The sequence below is a fragment of the Leptonychotes weddellii genome, chromosome 7 (assembly GCF_054177405.1).
Source record: "Leptonychotes weddellii isolate Sample4059 chromosome 7, ASM5417740v2, whole genome shotgun sequence".
Classification (NCBI taxonomy): Eukaryota; Metazoa; Chordata; class Mammalia; order Carnivora; family Phocidae; genus Leptonychotes; species Leptonychotes weddellii.
The window spans coordinates 133,462,217-133,486,702 of NC_138375.1; the positions used below are offsets into that span (position 1 = coordinate 133,462,217).

The 24,486-nt window shown below is 44.9% G+C and overlaps 1 protein-coding gene across 1 annotated transcript; it reads left to right on the forward strand.

Annotated features, from left to right (window-relative positions):
- Window positions 1-17,941: 17,941 nt before the first annotated feature.
- Window positions 17,942-19,723, forward strand: LOC102728704 (olfactory receptor 1D2-like). Its single transcript, XM_006730522.2, has one exon. The coding sequence runs from the start codon at window positions 18,694-18,696 to the stop codon at window positions 19,642-19,644; it is 951 nt and encodes a 316-aa protein (XP_006730585.2). The 5' UTR covers window positions 17,942-18,693; the 3' UTR covers window positions 19,645-19,723.
- Window positions 19,724-24,486: the final 4,763 nt, after the last annotated feature.

Here is a 24,486-nt window from a genome sequence, read left to right on the forward strand (position 1 = left end):
GGTGATGTTTGTACAATAGTATAAATGCATTTAGACCACTGAGCCACGCTACCTGCGGAACAACATAAATATACTTAGTGATACTGAACTGTATACTTAAAAATCATTCAGATGGTAAATGTAGGCCATGTGTATCTTACCACAATAAAAATCATGAACTACAAAGAAACCGTATAGTTCTAAGCCAAATAGGTCTGGTGCCTGGCCCACCATTTCAGATGGAATCTTACCTTCCAGGGATCAGATCCCACACTGGCTATGTCTTCTATTGATCCTACTTCCGATCTGATCAGGAATATGCCAGGCTACAGCCTGCACAGCGCTGTGGACAATATAACTATGCACAGACATGGTTGCTTCAAAATACTGTAGGGGAATCATGTCCAAAGAAGGATCCAGGGAGCGTTCCTATTCCTCCAGTGCTGCTGCCATCTCTGAGCACCCAAGAGCTGCGTGCCAGAAACTCTTCTGAAAAAAATGTTCTCTGGGTATTTAGAAGAACGGACTCTCCTGAGGACTGTCCCAGATTCAGGCATATCTCCTCTGTGATGAGAAAATATCAGAGTCCCATGAAAACCACAACCACTCTGAAACGTGGGCCTCGGAGCAACGTCCCAGTGAGGGCAGATGATCCACACCTTCGCTATTCTTGCATATGGGGCTGTGAAGATCTCACAGTCACCAGGGAATCTGTACCTCCATGAATGGCAACCATTGTAGCTGTTGGTTCTGTTGTTCCAATCAATAGATTATCAAACCCCTCCTCGTGGCATCTCTCACTAACAGAGAGAGTGTCTGAAAAGGCAACACCGATCCCTCTCTTGACCATTTCTTCTCTCCATGCTGAGAGAAACTGTTCACCTATCCTGTCATCTGAGGCAGCAAGTCCCACCCAGGTCCATCCAAAATGAGCATCAGCTGGCCCATGGCCTGGGGCAAGGAGTCATCTTTGGGGTCCAGATGATAAAAGGATGGGTATTGGACTTTGTTACTCTGCATGGGATCATAGGGGCCATCTATGATCTGAATGGGAAAGAAAGAAAAGCCATTTGGGGTTTTAAATAAGTAGAAATTAATTGCAATGAAATAATTATTGCAATGAAATTAAAATAGCCCTTCTTGGCCCTTCCTATAAGTAGATTTAAAATATTGTGAAATTCATTTTAAATTAGGTATTACTAGGTTCAAAAGAGGAGAGCAATATAATCAGCCTAAGGGTCATGTACCCACCCTTCCTTTCTTCTTTGAAAGTCAAATGCTGAGGTACAGAATTTTCTGGCATCCCAGGTATCTCTACCGCAACACATGCCAAAGGAGTCTGTGAACTCTGCATCACCTGGGGAAACCTGCAGAGGTCAAGAAGTGCCCTATCTGGACAAATGGAGTGAGATGGCATCTCCAGTAAGAGATGCTGACTCATGGTCTCCTCTGACAGCTGTGATTTGACATAGTCCTATCCCTTCCAAACAGCCACCTCACAGAGTTTTCCAGAATCTTCTTATCCCTTTGGTAGGCATTGTTGGGCAAAGATCAGAGCAAATTCTAGAGCCAGAACCTGCTGGAAGTGTTTGTGGAGCCACCTGCAGGAAGAGGACAGAATCCTAAATCTGCTCTGAACTTTCAAAGGACTGTAACTTCTAGTTGGACCAAATCTCCTGGCCAGAGTTCAGGGGGTCTCTAATGTGGGCAACAGCCTCCCCAGTACCTTTATGTGCATATGGGTCCACTTAATTCTCTTGATATTGCAACCTCACTTCCATGTGTTCATGTGTCCTCAATAAGCTGCCAGACTGCCATGAACTTGGTAAGGTCCTTTATGATTTCAGGGAATACTAGGACCAAGGAGATAACTTACACAGGGATTCAAATGGAGAATTAAAACTTCCATTTATTAGAATGCTTGAGTGCTCTTGGGAATGCAGAAGGGTGCAGCCCTTATGGAAACAGGATAGTGATTCCTCAAAAATTAAATGTAGAATTACTGTATGATTCAGCAATTCCACTTCTGAGTATATATTCAAAAGACTTGAAAGCAGGGTCTCAAAGAGATATTTGTACACCCATGTTCATAGCAGCATTATTCGCAGAGGCCAAAGGTGGATGAAGGGATAAGCAAAACATGGTATATACATGCAAGGGAGCATTATTCGCCCTAAAAAGTAGGACATTCTGGGGCATCTGGGATGGAGCCTGGCATCAGGCTCCCTGCTCCAGTGTGGAGTCTGCTTTTCCCTCTCCCCCTCGCCCTGCTCATGCTTGCGCATGCTCTCTCTCCCTCTCTCTGAAATAAATAAGATCTTTAAAAAAAAGGACATTCTGACACATGCTATAATATGGATGAAACTTGAAGACATTCTGCTAAGTGAAATCAGCCAGAGTCACAAAAAGACAAATACTGTATGATTCCACTCATATGAGTTATCTCAAGTAGTCAAATTCATAGAGCCAGAAGGCAGAATGGAGGTTGTCAGAGGCTGGAGGAGGGGAGAATGGGGAGTTAGTGTTGAATAGATAGAGAGTTTCAGGTATGCAAGATGCTTAGAGTTCTGGAGATGGATGGATGCACAACAATGTGAATCACACTTAAACCTAGTTACGGTGGTAAATTTTATGTTCTGTGTTTTGTACCACGAGTTTTAAAATGTTTCCCTCTTAAACAGATATTTGTAGTGATGTTTCTCACATGGACTACCTTCGTGCACTCATCTGGAACCATAATCTGCTCTACAGAGAGTCTGAGGGATGCTGGTACAGTGTAGAAGGCAGGAGACAAAGGAGCAGGACAGTGTGGTGGTTAAGAACATGGGTCCCGAAGCCTTCTGCTGGTGTGCAGATCACATGTCTGCCCTTATCAAGCCCCCTAATTTCAGTGTGCCTCTGTTTCCTCATCTGTAAAATGGGAATAGTAATAGTGCTTGGTGAGACTGAAATCAGTTAATATTTGTAAGACTCTCAGAAGAGTTAGTGCCTAGTTCATGGTGATACAGAATAGCCATCTACTCCTCTGAGGCTCATCTGTTGATCCTTGTGAGGTAGTGAAGACCCTTGACTTTTAAGTGCATGCTTGAGTCTCTCCTGATGATGGAATCTTGTTGTCGGAACTGGGACACATCCTTCAGATGTGCTTCTGATATTGGGCTTTGTGGTGTAACTGCCCTCAGACATTGATGGATGCACCATCAGGGGCATCCACCTGGGGCTCATCTGCAAGCAGATCCTCACCCAGCTCCCTGATCACCCCCACCCAGAACACGTGTTATCTCACCTGTGAACCCCAAATGTGGGAGGCACACATGAGCAGGGAGCATGCTTTTTCCACCCATCGTTGTACGTCTGGCGTCTGGCAGGGAGAGGCTAACATGTCATCTGTGCTCAGTAAATAGGTTTGAATGAATTAAAGAAGGAATGTTTTAAAAGGAAGCAGCCTTCAATAGGGTGATCATGTACAGTCTCACAACAGAGTTTCTGAGAAAAGACTGTGGAGTAAAAAAGAGAAGTTCAAGGTCTAGATCACACACAAGGAACGTGCAATGACAAAAGGAAGAAAAATAGAATTTTGCCATTAGGGAGATTTGTGCTCCCAACTACAATGAAGAAACTCTCTGGTTTCTACTGGGGTAGAGCATATGACTTAGGTCTAAAATCTGCTTCTTCCTCCCTTACACCCACAAACATACCATAGACTGGTTACAAGAGTTGGAAGCCATTAAGAGCCAGGACACTCAAGCAAAAATAGTAACACGCATCAGCTGATGAATGCACAGTATAATTCAATTGCGGAGCTGTAGTTGATTGCCAAGGAGGATGGACTAGAGGAGTACTGACAAAAAGAAAAGCCATCAATCTATTTATTTCTCCCTGTTTATATTGGTAATCTCTCAGAGAAGAAAACCGAAGGATTTCCTACTGACTTCCAAGAACATCCCGACATCCCTGCAGAATCCTGCCCAGATTCTAGATTACATCTTCATTCCTCCTCCATTCACGTTGAGATGCTCTTCACCACACTGCCAGTCAAAATGCAAGTTCCCTAGCATCAGCCCAGCCCTCAAAACTGCCTCCTACAGACACACAGTAAGCTTTGCTTCCTTTATTGGTTTTTTTGAAAGCTTCATTACCTTCCTCAGACCCTGTACCTTCTGCCTCCCCAACCCCTCAGCACATCACTTTCGCCTTGCTTTATTAAGAACATGCAGGCTGGGGGCGCCTGAGTGGCTCAGTCATTAAGCATCTGCCTTCGGCTCAGGTCATGATCTCAGGGTCCTGGGATTGAGCCCCACATCAGGCTCCTTGCTCCGCAGGAAGCCTGCTTCTCCCTCTCCCACTCCCCCTGCTTGTGTTCCCTCTCTCACTGTGTCTCTCTCTGTCAGAAAATAAATAAAATCTTAAAAAAAAAAAAAAAAAGAACATGCAGGCTGGCGGAAAGAATTCCCTCCATATCCTCTTATCCACACAGATTTCCCTGGCTGTGCTCTCAAGTGATATCTCTCCTGTTTAAGGACAGAAGCACTGCTCTTCCTCTCTGGACACTTTGCATCTCATTTCATCCCAATGTTCCACTGATCTGGCCACACCAGCCATAACCTTCCCTCTCCCACCTCACTGCCCTCCTCCCTTCAGTATTATTTCACTATTATAAACACAGACACATCTCTCCCATCTTTAAAATAATAAGATTCTATTTGCTATCATATTTGCTTTCATTGTCCTAAGTCCCAAGCTTTTAGAAATCATCATTTCCACTATCTCTTTCTATAACCTAATCTCTTATCATTTTCTCAACCCTACTGAAATAGGTCTTTTAATCCAACTCAACCCAATTGAAAATACCACCCCCCCTTCTTTTTCCTTTTGGAAATCTGGGAGCACATAATTGGGTTAATCACGGTCTTTGGTCTGTCCATAACACTGAGAAAAAAAAAAAAGGAAACAAATTTTTTGCTGAATGACTGAGTCCTCATTGAAACAGGGATTCCAAGAACTTAATAATACACACATGGAATATGGGAATGGAGAGACAGGATGTTGACAGAGAAGAGAGAAGGGGGTCGGGGGAGGAACACAGGCATGTAGACTCCTTTATTGCCCTGGTTTTCCATTTGTGCCTTCAAATCAAGGTTGTTGGGGAGGAAAATATTTACTCTACCTTTTAAAGATTCTTGCGGCTGGCCTAAGAATTAAATTGGCATGAGATGGATTAATAGGAGAAAATCCACTTAATTTCCTAAGTATGAGAACCCCACATATATGAGAGGTTCCAAAGCAGAAAGGCAAATGAGGTATATATGCCATCCTGAGCTAAGAACGGGACAGGACCTGGGGCTTCAAAGGGGAGGAGGGCAACTCACAGGGCAATAAGAAGAACCGGTATTTGATCATTAGATATTTGCCCTGTCATATAGACAGTTCATTCAGATAAAATTTATCTCTTGTAATAACTCTAATTCTGGGAAAGACCCCATTTAGAGTCTTCTAAGTAGTTAAGTAGCAGGGAAAGTTTCTCTTAAGCCCTCAGGGTCTCAGTTGTCTTCAACTCAAAATAGTCCATATGCCAAAGTGGCGCATTTTAGGAAGACTTGCTCTTGAACTCCTTCAAGGTCAATCATGAAGCCTCCCTCTGCCTCTTCCATACCTCAGAAATGGCAGAAGATGAGTAATCAATCTACCAGAAGTTTTGAACTGTCTTTTGCAGAGAGCTGAACACATGCTCTAATTAGGTTCCAGAATTCTTACCATGTTGGTTTGACTCATAAACCTCTCTTAGTGCTAGGTGCCAGATTTGTTTTCCCTTGTTTCTCCCCCACCTTTCTGTTCAGAGACTGGGAGCCTGCAATAACACGTTTCCCCCTCCCCTCTGTTACCCTGCAACCTGAACTGCCATCCTAGGGCACATCCTTTCCCTTAAGATGAAGAAAATAGTGAAAATACTAAAAATTCTAATAACACAGATTGTACCTGGAGATGGAAAGCTGTGCATGTAAAGAAAACAACAAACACTTGCAGAGGACTTGCATGCCAGACATAGTTCTAAGTTCCTGTGTGTACATCAAAACCCTTAATCTTTGCAACTACTCCTGGTGGGCAGTATTAATATCTCCATGTTACAGACGAGTACTGAGGCACAAGGAAGTTCAGTAATTAAGAGTAATTAAGAAATTCAGTAATTGTGCATATTGTGTAATATACACAGTAACCACAAAAGACAGGAGTTGAACCCAGGCGGGATGGGGTTAGAATGCATGGTCTTCACCACTCAGCTATGCTGCTTTCCAATAAATATTAGGGGAAATTATTAATTATATATAAAATTAATATTTACTTTATGTATTTATTATAATAACATTTTAATAATAAGTTATGTATTTATATATTATATATAACATAATTATAATTACATTGAAATATAAGCTATGAAGATTGTATCTGTTATAAGTATTTATAAATATAAAAATACTAAAAATACTTATTACATATTATGTAACAAATTATATAAGTAATAAATAAAATATTGATTTTATTGAATAATATATTTAACTAATAATTAAATATGTTAAATATTAGAGGAATATATGTATTAAAAATATACATTTAAGGGGTGCCTGGGTGGCTCAGTTGGTTAAGCGACTGCCTTCAGCTCGGGTCATGATCCCAGGGTCCTGGGATCGAGTCCCACATCGGGCTCCTGGCTCAGCGGGGAGCCTGCTTCTCCCTCTGACCCTCTCCCCTCTCATGCTGTTTCTCTCCTGCTCACTCTCTAATAAATAAATAAATAAATAATCTTTAAAAAAATATACATTTAATATGTATATTAAATCAACAGGTACACATATCAAATTAAAACTATGATTAAAGATAGAAAATTGAGGAGGGGCACCTGGGTGGCTCAGTTGGTTGAGTGTCCAACTCTTGATTTCAGCTCAGGTCATGATCTCAGGGTCTTGGGATCAAGCCCGGTGTCAGGAATCTATGCTCAGTGGAGAGTCAGCTTGAGATTCTCTCCCTCTCCCTCTGCCCCTCCCCCTGCTCACACACGTGTATGTGTGCATGTGCTCTTTCTCTCTCTCTCTCTGTCTCAAATAAATAAATAAATCTTAAAAAAAAAAGAAATTTGAGGAAACACAGAAGGCTGGGAAGACAAGGCAAGGGCAACATAGTGGGACGGTAACAAATACGCAACTAGAGAGGGTCTAAGGGAGATGCAGAACCATCTGCAGACAACTAGTTTCTCTCTCTTTCCATCACTACCATGTCCCCCACCTCTCCCCTGGCCTCCCCATATCAGAGGCCAATCCACTGTCTTCACCAGGTTTACACAGTGTTCATGCCATACATGTCAAAATTGCTCAGGAAATAACTGGCAAGTCTCTTACCTCAACAGTGGTGATTAGCAACTCAGCCGAGCTACAGCTGAATTGACCTGCCCCTTTCCAACTTTCAACCCAACACCAACGCCAATGTGAGGGTTTTATCCAAGTAGTGCAATTGCTGGGTCATAGGGTAGCTCTATTTTCAACTTTCTGAGGAACCTCCACACCTTCAACTCAATTCTGACACCTTCTACCCAGAGGTAGCATCGGATCCCACAGGGTAAGTGTCCCTCCTATAAGGCTGTCCCTACTTGAGACACCAGTGATAAATCTGGGTTGTTACCTATGCTTCTGACTAACCGGCTTTAAATTAGAGATTCGGAGGACCCCTCCTCAGGTTCTGTTAATTTGCCAGAGTGGCTCACAGAACTCCGAGAAACGTTTTACTTAGTAGATCACCAGTTGATTGTAATAGGATAGAACTCAGGTGCTGCCAATTGGAAGACAGGTGTGAAAGGATTTCAATCTAAAAGGAAACAGGAGGTATGAAATGGAGAATCTCATACAGGTGTCCTCAGCATAACAAAACTTAACCGAGAGACTGATTTCCTGTAAATGCCTGATTTACAGAAGACTGAAACTTACCTCCTTGACTGATGACTATCTGCCAAGAATCTCTCCCCATCCTCAAACCAGTGTACTCACTGGTTGGACTCTGACAGGACTCCCCTTCTTTGTGCTCCTTGCCCAAAAGACAGCCCACCCCAAACCCTCAGCAGACTCACTTGCAGCTTGCATTTCCTGAATTGCAATCCCTCTGCTATTCTTGAATAAACTTGATTTCTGGAGCTTGTCTCAGTTTACCTCTTTATTTGGGTTGACAGATGCAGGGGGCAAGGTATGGGAAAAAGGCGTGGACCTTCCCTGCACTCTTCCCACACCTCCACCTGTTCACTAGCCTGCAAGCTCTCCAAACCCCGTCCTTTTGAGTTTTTAGGGAGGCTTCATGACATAGACATATCTGATTAAATCACTGGCCATTGGTGACTGAACTCAATCTCCAGCGCTCTGCCCTCCCGAGGTCAGTTAGAAGGAGAGGTTGAGGCTGAAAGTTTCAACCCTTTAATCACTTGGTTGGCTCCAGTGGTACCCACCACCCCATCCTCAGGTGCTTTCCCAGAGTCATCTCATTAACATAACAAAAGGCATCTTTATAGCTCCCTCCTCATAGGAAATTCCGAGGACTTTTTTAAAATTTAAATTCAATTAATTAACATATAATGTATTATTTGTTTCAGGGGTACAGATCTGTGATTCATTGGTCTTATATAACACCCAGTGCTCATTACAACACATACCCTCCCCAATGTCCATCACCCAGTTACCCCATCCTTCCCAACCCCCTCCCCTCCAGCAACTCTGTTTGTTTCCTAAGATCAAGAATATCTTGGGGCACCTGGGTGGCTCAGTCCTTGAGCGTCTGCCTTTGGCTCGGGTCATGATCCCGGGGTCCTGGGAACAGGCCCCGCGTTGAGCTCCCTGCCCCGCGGGGAGTCTGCTTCTCCCTCTCCCACTCCCCCTGCTTGTGTTCCCTCTCTTGCTGTGTCTCTCTCTGTCAAATAAATAAATAAAATCTTAAAAAAAAAATCTCTTATGGTTTGTCTCCCTCTCTGGTTTCGTCTTATTTCATTTTTTCCTCTCTTCCCCTATGATCCTCTGCCTTGTTTCTTAAATTCCACGAATCAGTGAGATTGTATGATAATTGTCTTTCTCTGATTGATTTATTTCTCTTAGCATAATACCCTCTAGTTCTATCCACATCATTGCAAATGGCAAGATTTCGTTTTTTTTTTGATGGCTGAGTAATATTCTATTATATACACACACACACACACACACACACACACACACGACCTCTTCTTTATCCACTCATCAGTCGATGGACATCTGGGCTCTTTCCATAGTTTGGTTATTGTGGACATTGCTGCTATAAACATTGGGGTGCAGGTGTCCCTTCGGATCACTACATTTGTATCTTTGGGGTAAATACCCAGTAGTGCAATTGCTGGGTCATAGGGTAGCTCTATTTTCAACTTTCTGAGGAAACTCGACACTGTTTTCCAGAGTGGCTGCACCAGTTTGCATTCCCACCAACAGTGTAGGAGGGTTCCCCTTTCTCCCCATCCCCGCCAACATCTGTCATTTCCTGACTTGTTAATTTTACCCATTCTGACTGGTGTGAGTGGTATCTCATTGTGGTTTTGATTTTTATTTCCCTGATGCTGAGTGATTTTGAGCACTTTTTCATGTGTCTGTTAGCCATTTGGATGTCTTCTTTGCAAAAATGTCTGTTCATAGCTCCCTCCTCACAGGAAATTCCAAGGATTTTAAGAGCTCTTTGCCAGGAACAGGGATGAAGACCAAATATATATTTCTTACTCTACATCACAACGCCACACCTTATCAACAGAAGCTGGGCTAGCAGCACAGACTGATCCCAGCCTACTCCATGCAAATCAATAAACACCATTAAAATCATATCCTTTTACTGCCTGGAAGGAGTGAGGTAGGCCACCTGCATGTGACTTTACACATGGCTGCCCACGACAGCCATCACCCAGCAGCTGGCTCCCCTCCTGCCGCCCAGCACCTTAGCACAGAGCTCAGAGACTTAGGAGGGGGGATGTGGGGGTAGCTGATGTTCAACACCGGGGAGCGCCGCCCTAGAACCTCATGATTGGCTTCACAAGCTATTCTAACCCTGGTCATAGAGGAGGAAACAGAGCCGCTATGTGAAAGGGCCAGGAGGAGAATGGGACAGTTTGAATTCATGTTGGGTGCAAAGAACTGAGGACTGACTCTGAGGGGCCACAGGGTAGGGGAGAACCACAGACCCTCCTGGCTGCCCCTCTGCAAGCCCTGGGAGAAAACCAGCCCAAACAATCCCATTCAAAAAAGGGCAAATGACTTGAATAGATGTTTCTCCAAAGAGCACACGCAAATGGCTAATAAGCACATGAAAAGAGGTTCAACATCCCCAATCATTAGGGAAAGAAAAACTGTAAGATACTACTTTACACCCATTAGGATGGCTACTATCCAAAAAACAAAACAAAACAAACACACAGAAAACAATAAGCGTTGGCAAGAATATGGAGAAATTGGAACACTTGTGCACCATTGGTAGGAAGGTAAAATGGTGTAGCCACTGTAGAGAACAGTGTGGTGGTTCCTCAAAAAATTAAAAACAGAACTACCATATGATTCAACAGTTCCACTTCTGGGTGTTTACCCAAAAGATTTGAAAACAAGGACTCAGAGAGATATTCATACACCTGTGTTCATAGCAACGTTATTCAGAACAGCTAAATCATGGAAGCAATGCAAGTGTCCATCAAAGGATGAATGGATAGGCAAAATTATGCATATATATATGCAAAGGAATATTATTCAGACTTAAGGAAGAAAATTCTGCAGCATGCTACAACATGGATGAACCTTGAGGATGTTATGCAAATAAGCCAGTTACAAAAAGACAAATACTGTATGACTTCACTTTTATGAAAGACTTAGAGAGGGGCGCCTGGGTGGCTCAGTCCTTGAGCATCTGCCTTTGGCTCAGGTCATGATCCCGGGGTCCTGGGATGGAGCCCCGCATCGGGCTCCCTGCTCGGCGGGAAGCCTGCTTCTCCCTCTCCCACTCCCCCTGCCTGTGTTCCCTCTCTCGCTGTGTCTCTCTCTGTCAAATAAATAAATAAAATCTTTAAAAAAAAAAAAGACTTAGAGAAATCAAAATCATAGAGGCAGAAAGTAGAATGGGCTGGGGGAGGGAAAATGGGGAGTTAATGTTTAATGGGTGGAGATTCAGTTTTATAAGATGAAAAGCATTATGGAGATGATGGTGGGGATGGCTACACCAACGTAATGAATGTATTTAATTCCACTGAACTGTATACTTCAAAATGGTTAAGATGGTAAATTTCAGGTCATGTGTCTTTTACCACAATAAAAAAATTGGGGGAAAAAAATCGAGGTATCCTGAATTGGGTACAGGAGTGGATACAAAGAAGGAGGTTCTGGGCTCCTTGGATAATGATAACTTATAATGAGCTGAACTGAGGAAACAAACATGTGTGTTGAGATTTGCTGCAGGCTCTTTGGTGAGAACTGGTGAGTCATTTCTGGTTGTGGTTTCCTGCACATGAAGCACTCACAGGACATGAACGGATCATAAATTAAAGCTCAACGTCACTGGGGGCCTCTAGTGCCCTCTCCCTGATGGAAGCAGGTGCAGGGCCAGACTGGCAGAGTCCTCCCAAGGAGCAGCCAGGAAATCAGGACTATGTCTGGGAATTCACCCTCCAGGGTCTGCTCTCTGCAGCTGGGGCCTCAACAGACACCATCCTTCTTCCTCATAGGCAACTTCCACCTCGCACTAATGAGCCACTAGGGGCCAGCTCTTCACAAGCAATTGAAACAACTTGCAGAGAAAAGTTTGATTTTAGCTCATTGAGTGTTGAAAGAGAGGCTCATTCCTCTTCCCAGCACATTTCCTCTGACACTGCTCTCCCCAGAGGAGCAGGGACCGCTCCATGTCATGGCCATTGCAATGAGATGTCTTCCAGGTTCATGAAATCATCTCCCTCCAACTTGTGCTTCAAGTGTCTGCTCCAAGGCCACGCCAGCCATGGAGTCTTCCAGGAGAGGCTGGTACTGTCTCTTAGGAGCTGAAGCCTTTCCCTGAGTCTTGCAAGTCACCGTCCTGCCTGTAGTAACTTGTCGCCCTGTGCTTGAGGGCAGGAGCTAAGCTTCACACGGACTTTTGTCTCACAATGTCAGTCGGCCTTCAGCAGATGACTTTGTTCCAGCCATGACCTTCTGTCTTTTATTTACCTTTTGTCGATGGAAGTTGGTGTTGTCTAACTGATGAACTCTGACCCCTAATAAATCTGGTTATCTAGATTGACTTTTCATGTGGGAGCCACAAGGAGGAAATCAGCGTCTTGCCAAAACCATTTTCAGAATAGGCCATCTTTTATTTCCTCGAAACCTCAGGCATCTCATGTTGTCATTCAAAAACTACTGGGTCGGGCTCATAATTTTTAAATGTGAGATATGAGTGATATTTCGGCACAACCCCACCTTTGGTTTGTTGTTGTTTTCTTAGAAATATTTTTAAATTCAATGAAAAATATGCACATAAAAGAATGACCAGATTATGGAGGAGAAATAAGATGCTAATGTTATAGTTTGAGTTCCTGGATCCAGCTGAACCTGAAGACCTACCTTTGGGCTTTGCAGTCCCATGAGCCAATAAGCTCTCATTTTTGACTGGGCCAGTTTGAACTGTTTTTTTTTTTTAATTTAATTTAATTTTATTATGTTATGTTAGTCACCATACAATACATCATTAGTTGTTTTTTTTTTAAAGATTTTATTTATTTATTTGACAGAGAGAGACACAGCGACAGAGGGAACACAAGCAGGGGGAATGCGGGAGGGAGAAGCAGGCTTCCTGTGGAGCAGGGAGCCCAACACAGGGCTCGATCCCAGGACCCTGGGATCGCATGACCTGAGCTGAAGGCAGAAGCCCAACGACTGAGCCACCCAGGCGCCCCTACATCATTAGTTTTTGATGTGATCCATGATTCATTGTTTTCATATAACACCCAGTGCTCCAAGCAGTAAGTGCCCTCCTTAATACCCATCGCAGGGCTAACCCATCACCCCGCCCCCCTCCCCTCTAAAATCCTCAGTTTGTCTTGCCTTTGTTTTTTGATATATTTGCCAAGAAGGATGCAGACCATTTGTATTCTTTCTTAGGTCTTTGTATATAGACAAATTAATCACTTTTGAGCCAAGTGATGTGAGCACAATCCAGACTTCCCATAACCAATGCTCATATACAACCTGCCATTTAATACCTTTCAGAATTTGGTAGAAAGAGCAGTTTCCGGAAATTGTAGGCAGAGACATGACATGAGGCCAGGGTTGATTTTATACAGTATTCCAACCATTTATACATGGGAAGCTGTGCTCTCTCCCCAACTAGGGTGAAAGCAGCGTGGATGCAGGCCTATCCCATCCCACTTCTCTCTCCTGTAGAATTGAAACAGTCCCTGCCATGCAGCAGGTGTCCAATAAACACTGACTAGATAAAGCCTATAACCAGAGAAGGAATATTGGCTGTTAGACCGAGAACATCATTTTACAACTAGTGCAGGTAAGGCTGGAGACAGGTGGGACACAAGAGTTCCAGGCTCTGCTCCAGTATGGACCCTGGTACCTCCCTCAGCACAGTCGCAGGTATAATCATGATGACTGCCAAGACCATACCTGGCATCCAACCATTCCACCACCCCAAAGACAACATGGAGACCATGAACCCTCATCCCCAAACACTCAGAAGCAGCATGACGCAGGCTGCTTCCCGAACTCTGTTTTCTGGCATTTCCCACCCCATCACATCATGGATAGTTCTTCAACATCTCATGCCATTCTAACCAATCCCCCAAGTATATATCCAGAATAATCAGAGGATAAGATGGGTCTGCTCCAGATTAGGACCTAGATCTGTCAACTCTCTCTCAGTCCTTTGATGAAGGCAAAATAGGGCAGAGAGTACTGAGGAAGGACATGGCCAGCCCTCTTCAGGGAATGTGCATCTATGGAGGCTCACATTCCAGCTGGGGCTTGAGCTAACCTGGAAGATTCCCAACAGGAAAATCTCTTACGTCCCTGACCGACAATATGAATGCAATCCTCTTTCTTTCCACTTTAGCCCCTGGGGTAGGTGATTTGTTTGTGATCTGCAGAACATGGACAAATTCCCTGTGGATTGCCTATAATCAGGAGCTTTGGGCATTCACTTTGGTGGGGACCATAAAATCCCTACACATCTATAGAAGGGACGGTGTTCCAGCCCAGAGGATAAGAGAACAGACTGTGCTTCTCCGGACCCCAGGTATTGTCCCCACACCCCAGAGCAGTGAGATTTGAGTAGGTTGGTACCCATCAATCCATAATTATCCATGGGGTGATCACACTTGCCATCTGACCCACCTACTTCATAGGGCTGCAGAAAGGCAAGTCAGGTCATGTATAGGGAAAGTCTTTATGCATTTGAATCAACTTAACTTTTTTTTTTAAGATTTCATTTATTTATTTATTAGAGAGAGAGAGTAGAGGGAGGAGCAGAGGGAGAGAAACAAGCAGACTCCCCACTGAGTGCAGAGCCCAACACGGGCCTCTATCCCACAACTCTGAGATCATGACTTGAGCTGAAATCAAGAGTGGGATACTTAACCGACTGAGTCACCCAGGCACCCCTGAATCAACATAACTCTTTTAAATATTGTCGAATCATGGCCTGAGAATGCTATCAATTAACTGCATTAGAAACTACAAAGTGCAAAATTTAGTCACACCAGTAACTCACACCGTGGCTCTATGTCCAACCTTGCTCAAGCAATTGTGGGTCCCAGGTTCCCAAACCAGGACCTCACCTTCTGCACAATGGCACGACTGTTTGCTTCAAACAACACCCCACAGTCCCACAAATAAGACCTTGGGATCACCCTAAATTCCTAATTTATAGACATTTTTAACCAAAGTGTTCAAAGAGAAGCAGGCTGCTCTGGGAAGGAGCAGGTGCTCACCACCGAGGGAGAGCACATGCTGGGAGCACTATCACTTCCAGAAGTGCTCCAAGCAAGTTTCTCCGGTAGGTAGGAGGCTGTATCAGTCCATTCCACCTGCCACAGCCCTGTTGCCCTTGCTCTGCTCCAGGTGGGGCAGTCATGGAATCTGCCGCCAGCCCCGGAGGAGAGAAGTGAAGGCCAGAACTGCAACCTAGGGAAGGAATTAAGATCAGCACAGGCAGCCAGGTGAGACCAGGGGAAGCTGGAATGGAGGAGAAGGTCAGACACAGACACCCTGGATGTGAGGTTAGCAGATTCACATGTGGTGTCACATGACCTTTCGTCTAACCGCTCCTCTAAGTGCAGGGAGGACCTGGCTTCCGGGTTTCCTTCTGTCAGCATTCTGCAGGATGTCTGATATGGTCCTGAGGAGAGGGTGTAGCAGCTCGACTGGGAGCTGCCGCCCGCTGATTTCCGCGGGACATGGAAGGACTGTGCCAGGGATTTTCAGTCACCCTCTCCCTTGTCCTCACAGGCCATCCCCATTGTACAGAGGAGGAAAAGGAGAACAAGCAATTAAATCCACTTCAAGATGAAAGGTGAGCCAGAGCATCGGTGTCAGCTGTCTTGCCCAGTGAGCAGCAGAGAATTCTAGGGAATGGGACATGGGCCTGCATGGTGCAAAGTCCTACACAAACATAATGGATTTTTGATGTTTCCATTTAAGGCTCCTGAAGCAAACACTAGGCAATGTGGAATTTTAAAGAAAATATTGAAAAGGTTGTCTTTATTGTCTTACGTTTCCCAGTGTTCTCCCCCACAGACCAGGCTGCCATTTTCCCTTCTGCCTCACCATGAATTTCCAACACATCTCAGTTCTACTCCCCGTTGGCTTTAAACATATCAATTTTTGAGTTTAGTAAGTGCTTTCTGGTTGGCAGTAGTGTTCCTAGAATATAGGGTCTGTTCCCTTCTCTGGTGGCCCCATAGGGACGAGATGAGTGCTCCACACGCACCTGACTGATAATGGCGTGAGCAGATGGATGAAAGTCTCCCCATTTCATCCATTTCTGCCATTTTGTTTTACTTCAAGTTATATGAAAGTAACTGCAGATGTCCCTTAAGAATTCAGACTTCCATGGTACAGATCAAATCCCACCATACAAAGCATGATTACAACACAAATTCCCTACAGAACAGGATGGGACCAAAGAACTACCTCGTGATCCATTCGTTGCCAGAAATTTCTACTATACAAAAATTCAGCTACATCCTTAATATTGTTCATAATGAGGCAAAAATTAGTCTTGAGAAATCATATCTAGGGGCACCTGGGTGGCTCAGTCGTTAAGTGTCTGCCTTCAGCTCAGGTCATGATCCCGGGGTCCTGGGATCGAGCCCCGCATCGGGCTCCCTGCTCAGCGGGAACCCTCTCCCACTCCCCCTGCTTGTGTTCCCTCTCTTGCTGTGTCTCTCTCTGTCAAATAAGTAAATAAAATCTTTTTTTAAAAAAGAAATCATATCTAATATTAAGATTTTGGCAAAGAAATCATTCAAAGCCAATGGATAAATAAATTACTCTGACTTATCTACTACATGAAGTGTGAAGTAGAGGACCAGAAGGAATAGAACAGGGACACAGTGTAATGTGAGGTTAAGGTCCTGAATAAATACTTCATTTGGTTTTCTGTTTAAAATTTTGTAGACACGAACAACTCTGCACCTAAAATCAAAGTAAGATTTCCATAACCGACTGAACTTCTTCTGCAAATTCTTCATCCCAGCTTTCAAAAGTCCTTCAGAATTTAGACTGCCTGGGGATAAGGCAATCTCGAGAAATGATAGCTTCTAGAAGATACTAGAGAGAGTGGCACATGGAAAGTGAGTAGACTTTTCCCAAGTGATTCCAGGGGCCAGAACAGGAGACAACCATGGTGATAAAAATCAACTAACACAGGGCAGTCTAGAGAGGAAGACCACTAGCTCTGCCACTCTGGGAGCATCACTTAGTTCTGCCGTGCAACCCCTGCCTCATGTGGAACAGGGACATTTATAAAGTGACTGCAGAGGAGGGCTCTGAGGGGTCCCAGAAGCATCTGTGTACAGCACTAAGCACAAGGAGTGCTCAGTGAGTATTAGCTGTTTGCCTTCCCCGGCTATTGTTGCTGGCCAAGAATGAGAGTCCAATGTCTCCAGGTCTGCAGATTTTTCAAGAGGCAGAATCCAGATTTTATACGAAATCCTTGATATTTTTAAAAGATTTGTTTATTTATTTGAGGGGGGGAGGGAGGGAGGGAGAAGCAGGCTCCCTGCTGAGCAGAGAGCCCGACACGGGGCTCGATCCCAGGACCCTGAGATCATGACCTGAGCTGAAGGCAGACGCTTAACTGACTGAGCCACCCAGGCGCCCTGTAATCCTTGATTTTTAAAATGTCAGCAAATAGGAAATATCTTGTAGAACATTAAGGGTCTAAACCAAGTAAATACACCAGCAGGCAGTGTCTGGGTTGTTCCTCTGGTCTACAGTAGTCACATGTCCTGGATCACATAGACCAGATTCATAATTCCTCCTCATTCATATATTCGAGAAAATTCCCGTTGGCACAGAACCTTGGGCTTGCCTATGACTCCACCCTGCCTGCCTTCCACTCTGTTCTTATAAACACCTGCAGGAGCACCTGGGTGGCTCAGTCGGTTAAGCCTCCGCCTTTGGCTCAGGTCATGATCCCAGAGTCCCTAGATTGAGTTCCACGTTGGGCTCCCTGCTCAGTGGGGAGGTCTGCTTCTCCCTCTTGTGCACGCTCTCTCTCTCTTAAATAAATAAAGCTTTAAAAAAAAAAAAAGAAAGAAACACCTGCTATTTTCTTTGCTTAAATGCATTCATTAATCACAACAAAACATTTCTCATTAGCCTGGTGTCCACATATTTTCTACAGGTCGATTTTGGTGTGCAATACGTTTGTGAAAGTTCATTCTTCTATTTGATGGCTTTGTTGAGCACTGACCATGTGCTGCGGATTGTTACGGGCACTGGGCACACGACAGAGAACGGCGTGGACACAACCCTGTTCTCAGGAGGGCATGGCCTCATGGGGAAAACCCACCATAAACTAGTTAACAAATGACGTAACCTCCCACAGAGTTACAAAGGTGACAAATCAGCCATGAGAAGGTCCGGGTGGAGAGAAATGCTGGGACAAGAAGAGCCCATGCAAAGGCCCTGTTCTGAGGCAGGAAGGGCATGCAGTCAGATAAGCAGGCAGGAACCAGGGCAGGAAGTCCTTTCTAGAGAGGACATGCTGGCTGGGTTGAGGTCAAAGATTCAGTCACACTGCCCTCAGTACGCTGCGCCAGAGGGACGGGGCGGGTCCTCTTGAGTGGGATGGGGGAGGCACAGGCTCTGGATTCAAAGTGGGTTCAAAGTCTCCTTTGCCACTTCCTACTCATGTGGTCCTGAGCAAGCTACATATATTGAGTCTCAGCTACTTCATCTGAAAAGCAGGAATCATGAGAGTACCTATTTTGCAGGGATTAAGAGAGATCGTGCACGTAAACTCCTTAGCACGGTGGCACATAATAAGCACTTGATAAGAAGCAGCAATTACTATGGGTACAAAATTCTGGTCATGTATCCAATCACAAATGACCTTTGATCTGATTCTTCACATACAGCAAGACCAGGCTCTGCTGGGATTTTGTCCTCCCCCTTGTGTGTGTAGGCTGTCACCTCCCCGAGCCACAGTGGGATGTCCAGGGGGAAGGAGAATGGGACAGGAGTCACCGAGTTCCTCCTGCTTGGCATCACCAGTGACCCGGAGCAGCAGCAAGTCCTCTTCTGGCTCTTCCTGTGTATGTACCTGGTCACCGTGGCCAGGAACACACTCATCATCCTCGTCATCGGCTCCGATCCCCACCTGCACACCCCCATGTACCTCTTCCTTACCAATCTCTCCTTTGCTGACATCTGCTTCACCACCAACCTGATCCTCAAGCTGTTGGTCAGCCACGTAGCAGGAACATGGACGATCTCTTACCCCCACTGCCTGACCCAACTGTACTTTCTCACCTCCTTTGCCAACCTGGACACCTTTTTGCTGGAGGCCATGGCACTGGACCGTTACGTGGCCATCTGCCACCCCCTGCGGTACCACACCATCATCTCCCCCCAGCTCTGTAGGGGACTGACTACACTCACGTGGACGTGCTCAGGCCTCATCGCTCTGGTCCACACATTCCTCGTGAACAGACTGACGTTCTGCTCCTCCGCCCGGGAGATCGCACACTTCTACTGCAACGCCTACCTGCTGATGAAGATTGCCTGCTCAGACACGCGGGTCAATCAGCACGTGTTCCTGGGCGCCGTGGTCCTGTTTGTGGCCCCCTGTGCGCTCATTGTGGTCTCCTACATCCGCATAGCTGCAGCTGTCCTCCGGATCCCCTCCACCCCAGGAAGGTGCAAAGCATTTTCCACGTGCATCGCCCACCTGTCTGTGGTCACCCTGTTCTGTGGAACTGTCCTGAGGGTATACATACGACCCCCCAACTCCTTCTCAGCCCAGGACACAGTAGCAACCATCATGTACACAGTGGTGACCCCCATGCTAATCCCCTTCATCTACAGCCTGAGGAACCAGGACATGAAGAAGGCTGTAAGAAGACTCTTCAGCAGGGGCTCCAAATCCTCTAAGCGGTGGTGAGCGCCGGGCTGATACCTGGAGAGGCCCAGGATGTCAGGAAACGGAACACGATTCTGCCATCACCTCAACAACACCAACTTCCGCACACTGACAGGTAATTTTCTGAGAAGAAGAAGCCTGAAATTAGAGGAATTTTTAATGTATTCTATCTCTGAGAAACTCGGGCTCCTTCCAGCTCTCTCCTCTAATGATAGGGTGGGGCTATCAACCCCATGCTTCCAAGGTGGCTGCTGGGGCTCCATCCATCTCTTCCTGTCCCAGGCAGGCAGGAGGAAGATAGCAGGACCAAAAGACTTGCCACTTGCAAGGGCTCTCTCAGAAGCCCCAACAGCTGCTTCTGGTTCATTTCTCAAAGGTCTCGCCCTAATAGCAAGGCAGGCTGGGAAATGTAGCTGCTATTTTTTGCTGCTGCTGCTATTGTTTTGGTTAGGCTTAGACAGGCCGCCACCTTATATGCTGAGCAGGGAGCCCAAGAGCAAGCGGTACGTAGCTTGCTCAGGACGAATGGGTAGGAAGTGGCAAAGGAGACCTTGAACCCACTTTGAATCCAGAGCCTGTGCCTCCCCCATCCCACTCGAGAGGACCCGCCCCGTCCCTCTGGCGCCGCTTACTGAGGGCAGTTCTCTTAGAAAGGAAGGGGGGATGGATAGTGACCAGACAACAGGCAGGTGCGCAACGATACTCGAGACTTATTTTGCCACATTTTATAGATATGAAGCCACACAGTTATTTTAGGAAAATAAACCTGTGTTTTACACATTGACCCCCTCTGGATGGGGACTGTGTGTCAGGAGAAACACCTGATGTGCTCCCACACTGCTGAGGCTATGACATCAGCAGAAGGATCCCACAGTTCTCCTGCACGTCGGGGTCCCCCTGCGGGGAGCACAGCAGTAGGAGCGAAAGCGAAAGGAGAGTTCATGGCATTCGGTTATCGTGAAACTTTAATTTTTCCCAAGGAGATGGTTTGTATTTCATCTTGAATGTTTTTTGCACTGCGGAAAATTAACATTGGAAGTGTAAAAATTTATAAAAGGAAACCTCATTTAAAATGGGGGGGATGCATCTGGGGGGCTCAGTCGGTTAAGCAGCTGACTCTTAATCCCAGCTCAGGTCTTGATCTCAGGATTATGAGTTCAAGCCCCAGGCTGGGCTGCACACTGGGCACAGAGCCTACTTAAAAAAAAAAAAAAAAGAGGCGTCAGGAGGCCAGCAGGGGGAGCTCTCACACCGTAGGCTCCTGGCCAACTGCAGCCCCTACTACTTTAGCTACTACTTTACCGCCCGCAGGAGGAAGAAAGGTTTTCCTCCTCCCCCAGCAACAGCCCAGCCAATGAGAGACCGTCACAGCTCAGCCAATGAGAAGCCACCATACTTCCAACTCCCAGTTTAACCCAATGGACCTTGTGTTTACAACAGCCCCTCCCAACGCCCCCTTTTCTCTGTAAAACAGCATTCCTCTCTTTTGTTCCCCAGACTTGCCTGTGGTTTTGCAGAAGCTTGCTTGTCCGAGATTGCAGTTCTCTATTCTGTTAAACCCATTTTTGCTGGGCAAATAGCCAGCAGTTTTATTTTTTGAAGTTAACAGGAGAAAGTTCATATTGTTCAGACTTTGCACAATATTATATTGATGTAGGTGTGTGTGGTAAAATAAAGCATATTTTAAATAAATCAGACAATAAAGCTTTAGAATCCAGTATCAACAGATGGTTTTTTTTTTTAAGATTTTTAAGATTTTATTTATTTATTTATTAGAGAGAGAGACATTGAAAGAGAGAGACAGTGTGTCTCACGGAGAGGGACAAGCAGACTCGGTGCTGAGCAGGGAGCCCGACGCGGGACTCGATCCCGGGACTCCAGGATCATGACCTGAGCCGAAGGCAGACGGTTAATGACTGAGCCACCCAGGCGCCCCTCAAATAAGATAGTTTTTTTTTTTTAAGATTTTATTTATTTATTTGCGAGAGAGAGAATGAGAGACAGAGAGCACGAGAGGGAGGAGGGTCAGAGGGAGAAGCAGACTCCCCGCCGAGCAGGGAGCCCGATGCGGGGCTCGATCCCGGGACTCTGGGATCATGACCTGAGCCGAAGGCAGTCGCTCAACCAACTGAGCCAGCCACCCAGGCGCCCCATGCATGAGACTTCTTTACAGAAAGATTAATAGAATAAAAGCCTACCACAGAAGTGAAAAGTTGAATGACAAGAAGAACATGTTCAAGTTCCATGACAGAAGGTTATCACACCTACACATGCACACACGCACGCACAAACACACACAAAAAATAAAAATGGCAGAGGACAGCAACAGTAATAATAAAATACGGTCTTCTTCCATAGTCTTGGCCTCTGTGGAGAGGGCTGATCCATACTAATCTTATCAAAAAGGGCCACACCTAGTGCTCTCGCCCAAACAGGCTTTCTCGTTTGTTTCAATACGGATGGGCCAAGAGTCTTCCAAACCTTCAAATTCCCTTCCTTTTTGCTTAACAACGACATATTTACATGATACAACTATCCTGCTTACAAGGCAAAATACACTAATCCCTTCCCCAGAAAATGAGGTAGTGTTTTCTCTTGATATCCCACAGTTTAAATACTATGATTTAAAATTAATAAATAATGACAAAGTCAATACATCTTATGTTACATGATAAGAGAATAAGGTAATTAAGAGAACACAGATATTTCCTTAATATATGTGTATATATACAAACCTATTCGTAACAAAATAAGAAGGAAATACTCATGATGAGTATAGAAGTTCTGCTTACTAGAAAGATTTCCTTTCACCACTATCCTTCAGGGACGTCCCAGAGAGAGGCTGTAGTCTGCAGCCATCCACTTACAGGTGGTGGTAGCCAATTGCACAGAATCATCTGTAAAGTGGGCCAGAATGTGAAAATTTACTCATGTAGGGAAGATGTTAGGGTTCGAAGCCAATGGCCAAGAAAGAATTCCTGAGATGTCTTTGGTGGGACAGGACCTGTGGGCAGAAGGAGCTGCACTGGGGTCATGAGGGGTGGGCCATTATATACGTTCAAGTTGGGAGGGGGTTAGAGATAAAGTCCCTCTAAGGAATTTTGGAAGCAAGGTTTCCAGGACCTTGAGGGGGCTAGCTGTTGTTGGGAAAAGGCCATTTATTACCATCTAATAAAACCTTAGTCATGAGACCCTTTAGATATGTATTGGTGGGCCATATGCTTGGGGGATGATTGCCAACACAGATTATTGCCAACATGTATCTTGGGGGTTTAGAGATAAAGGAAATTTCTAAAGGAATTTTTAAATGTTAAAGTAGACTCACAGGGTGCTGGGGGTTGGGCTCAGATTGCCTTTTGCCCTTAGCAAAGTATTAACATCGAGGCGGTTGAGTCCCTAGAGGAAATGTCACTCTGCCTGTTTCAAGGACTTGTCAATGGGCTGTAGATAGTAAGGAAATTTAATAATTTCTCTTCTGCTTTTGTTTCCCACATCATTTACTATATTACAAAGATGACAATTTAATTAGCAGAAGGAAGAAGAGATTATTTAACAGAGATTCTTATCAAAATTGGCAATCAAAATCTAAGTAAAAAGTGTTTATTTTTATCTCATAACAAAATTCTGGATGGACTGAAAACTGCAGAGTAAGAAATAAAACCAAAGAAGTCCTTAGAACACAATATAAGTGAAGATCTTCAGGGAAGGCCATTTTAAGCATGTCACCAAATCTGAAAGCATGAAAGAAAGAATTTGATCTAATGACATAAACAGTTAAAAATGAAATGTTTACAAAATGTTACAAACTGAAACTCTGTGCCCATCAAAAGATAATCCTGGAGCTCCTGGAGGGCTCAGATGGACTCTTGATTTCAGCTCAGGTCATGATCTCAGGGTCGTGAGATTGAGCCCCGCATCTGCTTGTCCTTCTCCCTCTGCTCCTCCCCCCATTTGCTCTCTCTCTCTCTTTAAAATAAATTTTTTTTTAAAAAGCTCTAAAAATAATAATTCCATTGCCCCCTTAGCCCAGCCCCTAGTAACCACAATTCTACTTTGTCTCTATGCATTTGATTATTCTAGGAACCTCATATAAGGGGGAATGATACCATATTTGTCCTTTTGTGTCTGACTTATTTCACAAAGCATGACATCTTTGGATTCATCCACATTATGGCATGTATCAAAATTCCATTGTTTTCAAGGCAGAATCATATCCCATTGTACGTATATTCCACATCTTGTTTATCCATTCATCTGTCTTCAGACGTCTGAATTGTCTCCACCTTTTGGCTATTGTGAATAATGCTGCTCTGAACTCCGGTATCGTTTCTAGTCCCTACTTTCAATTCTTTGGGATACATTCCAAGAAGTGGAATTGCTGGACCATCCAATAATTCTGCTTAATGTTTTGAGGAACCCCCAAACTTTCCCACAGTGGCTGCACCATTTTACCTTCCCACCAGCAGTGCACACAGGCTCCAGTTTCTCCCCAAACTCGCTAACTCTTGTGTCTCTGCCACTGGATTTTGTCAGCAGCCAGTGGCGGGACCTGGCCTGTTTGGGAGTCCGGGAGCCAGGTACTCTTGCACTCCTGCACTCTGGTTACGGTAGTATCTCACTGTGGTTTTAGGTTTTTTGGGTTTTTCGTTTGTTTTTGCCCAAAAGAATTTCATATATTTTTCCTTTTTTTTTTTTTTAAAGATTTTATTTATTTATTTGACAGAGAAAGACACAGCGAGAGAGGGAACACAAACGGGGAGTGGGAGAGGGAGAAGCAGACTCCCTGCCGAGCAGGGAGCCCGATGCGGGACTCGATCCCGGGACTCCAGGATCATGACCTGAGCCGAAGGCAGTCGCTTAACC

Excerpts from the sequence above, each read along its gene's own strand:
- LOC102728704 (XM_006730522.2), top strand. The coding sequence starts at position 18,694 with ATGTCCAGGGGGAAGGAGAATGGGACAGGAGTCACCGAGTTCCTCCTG.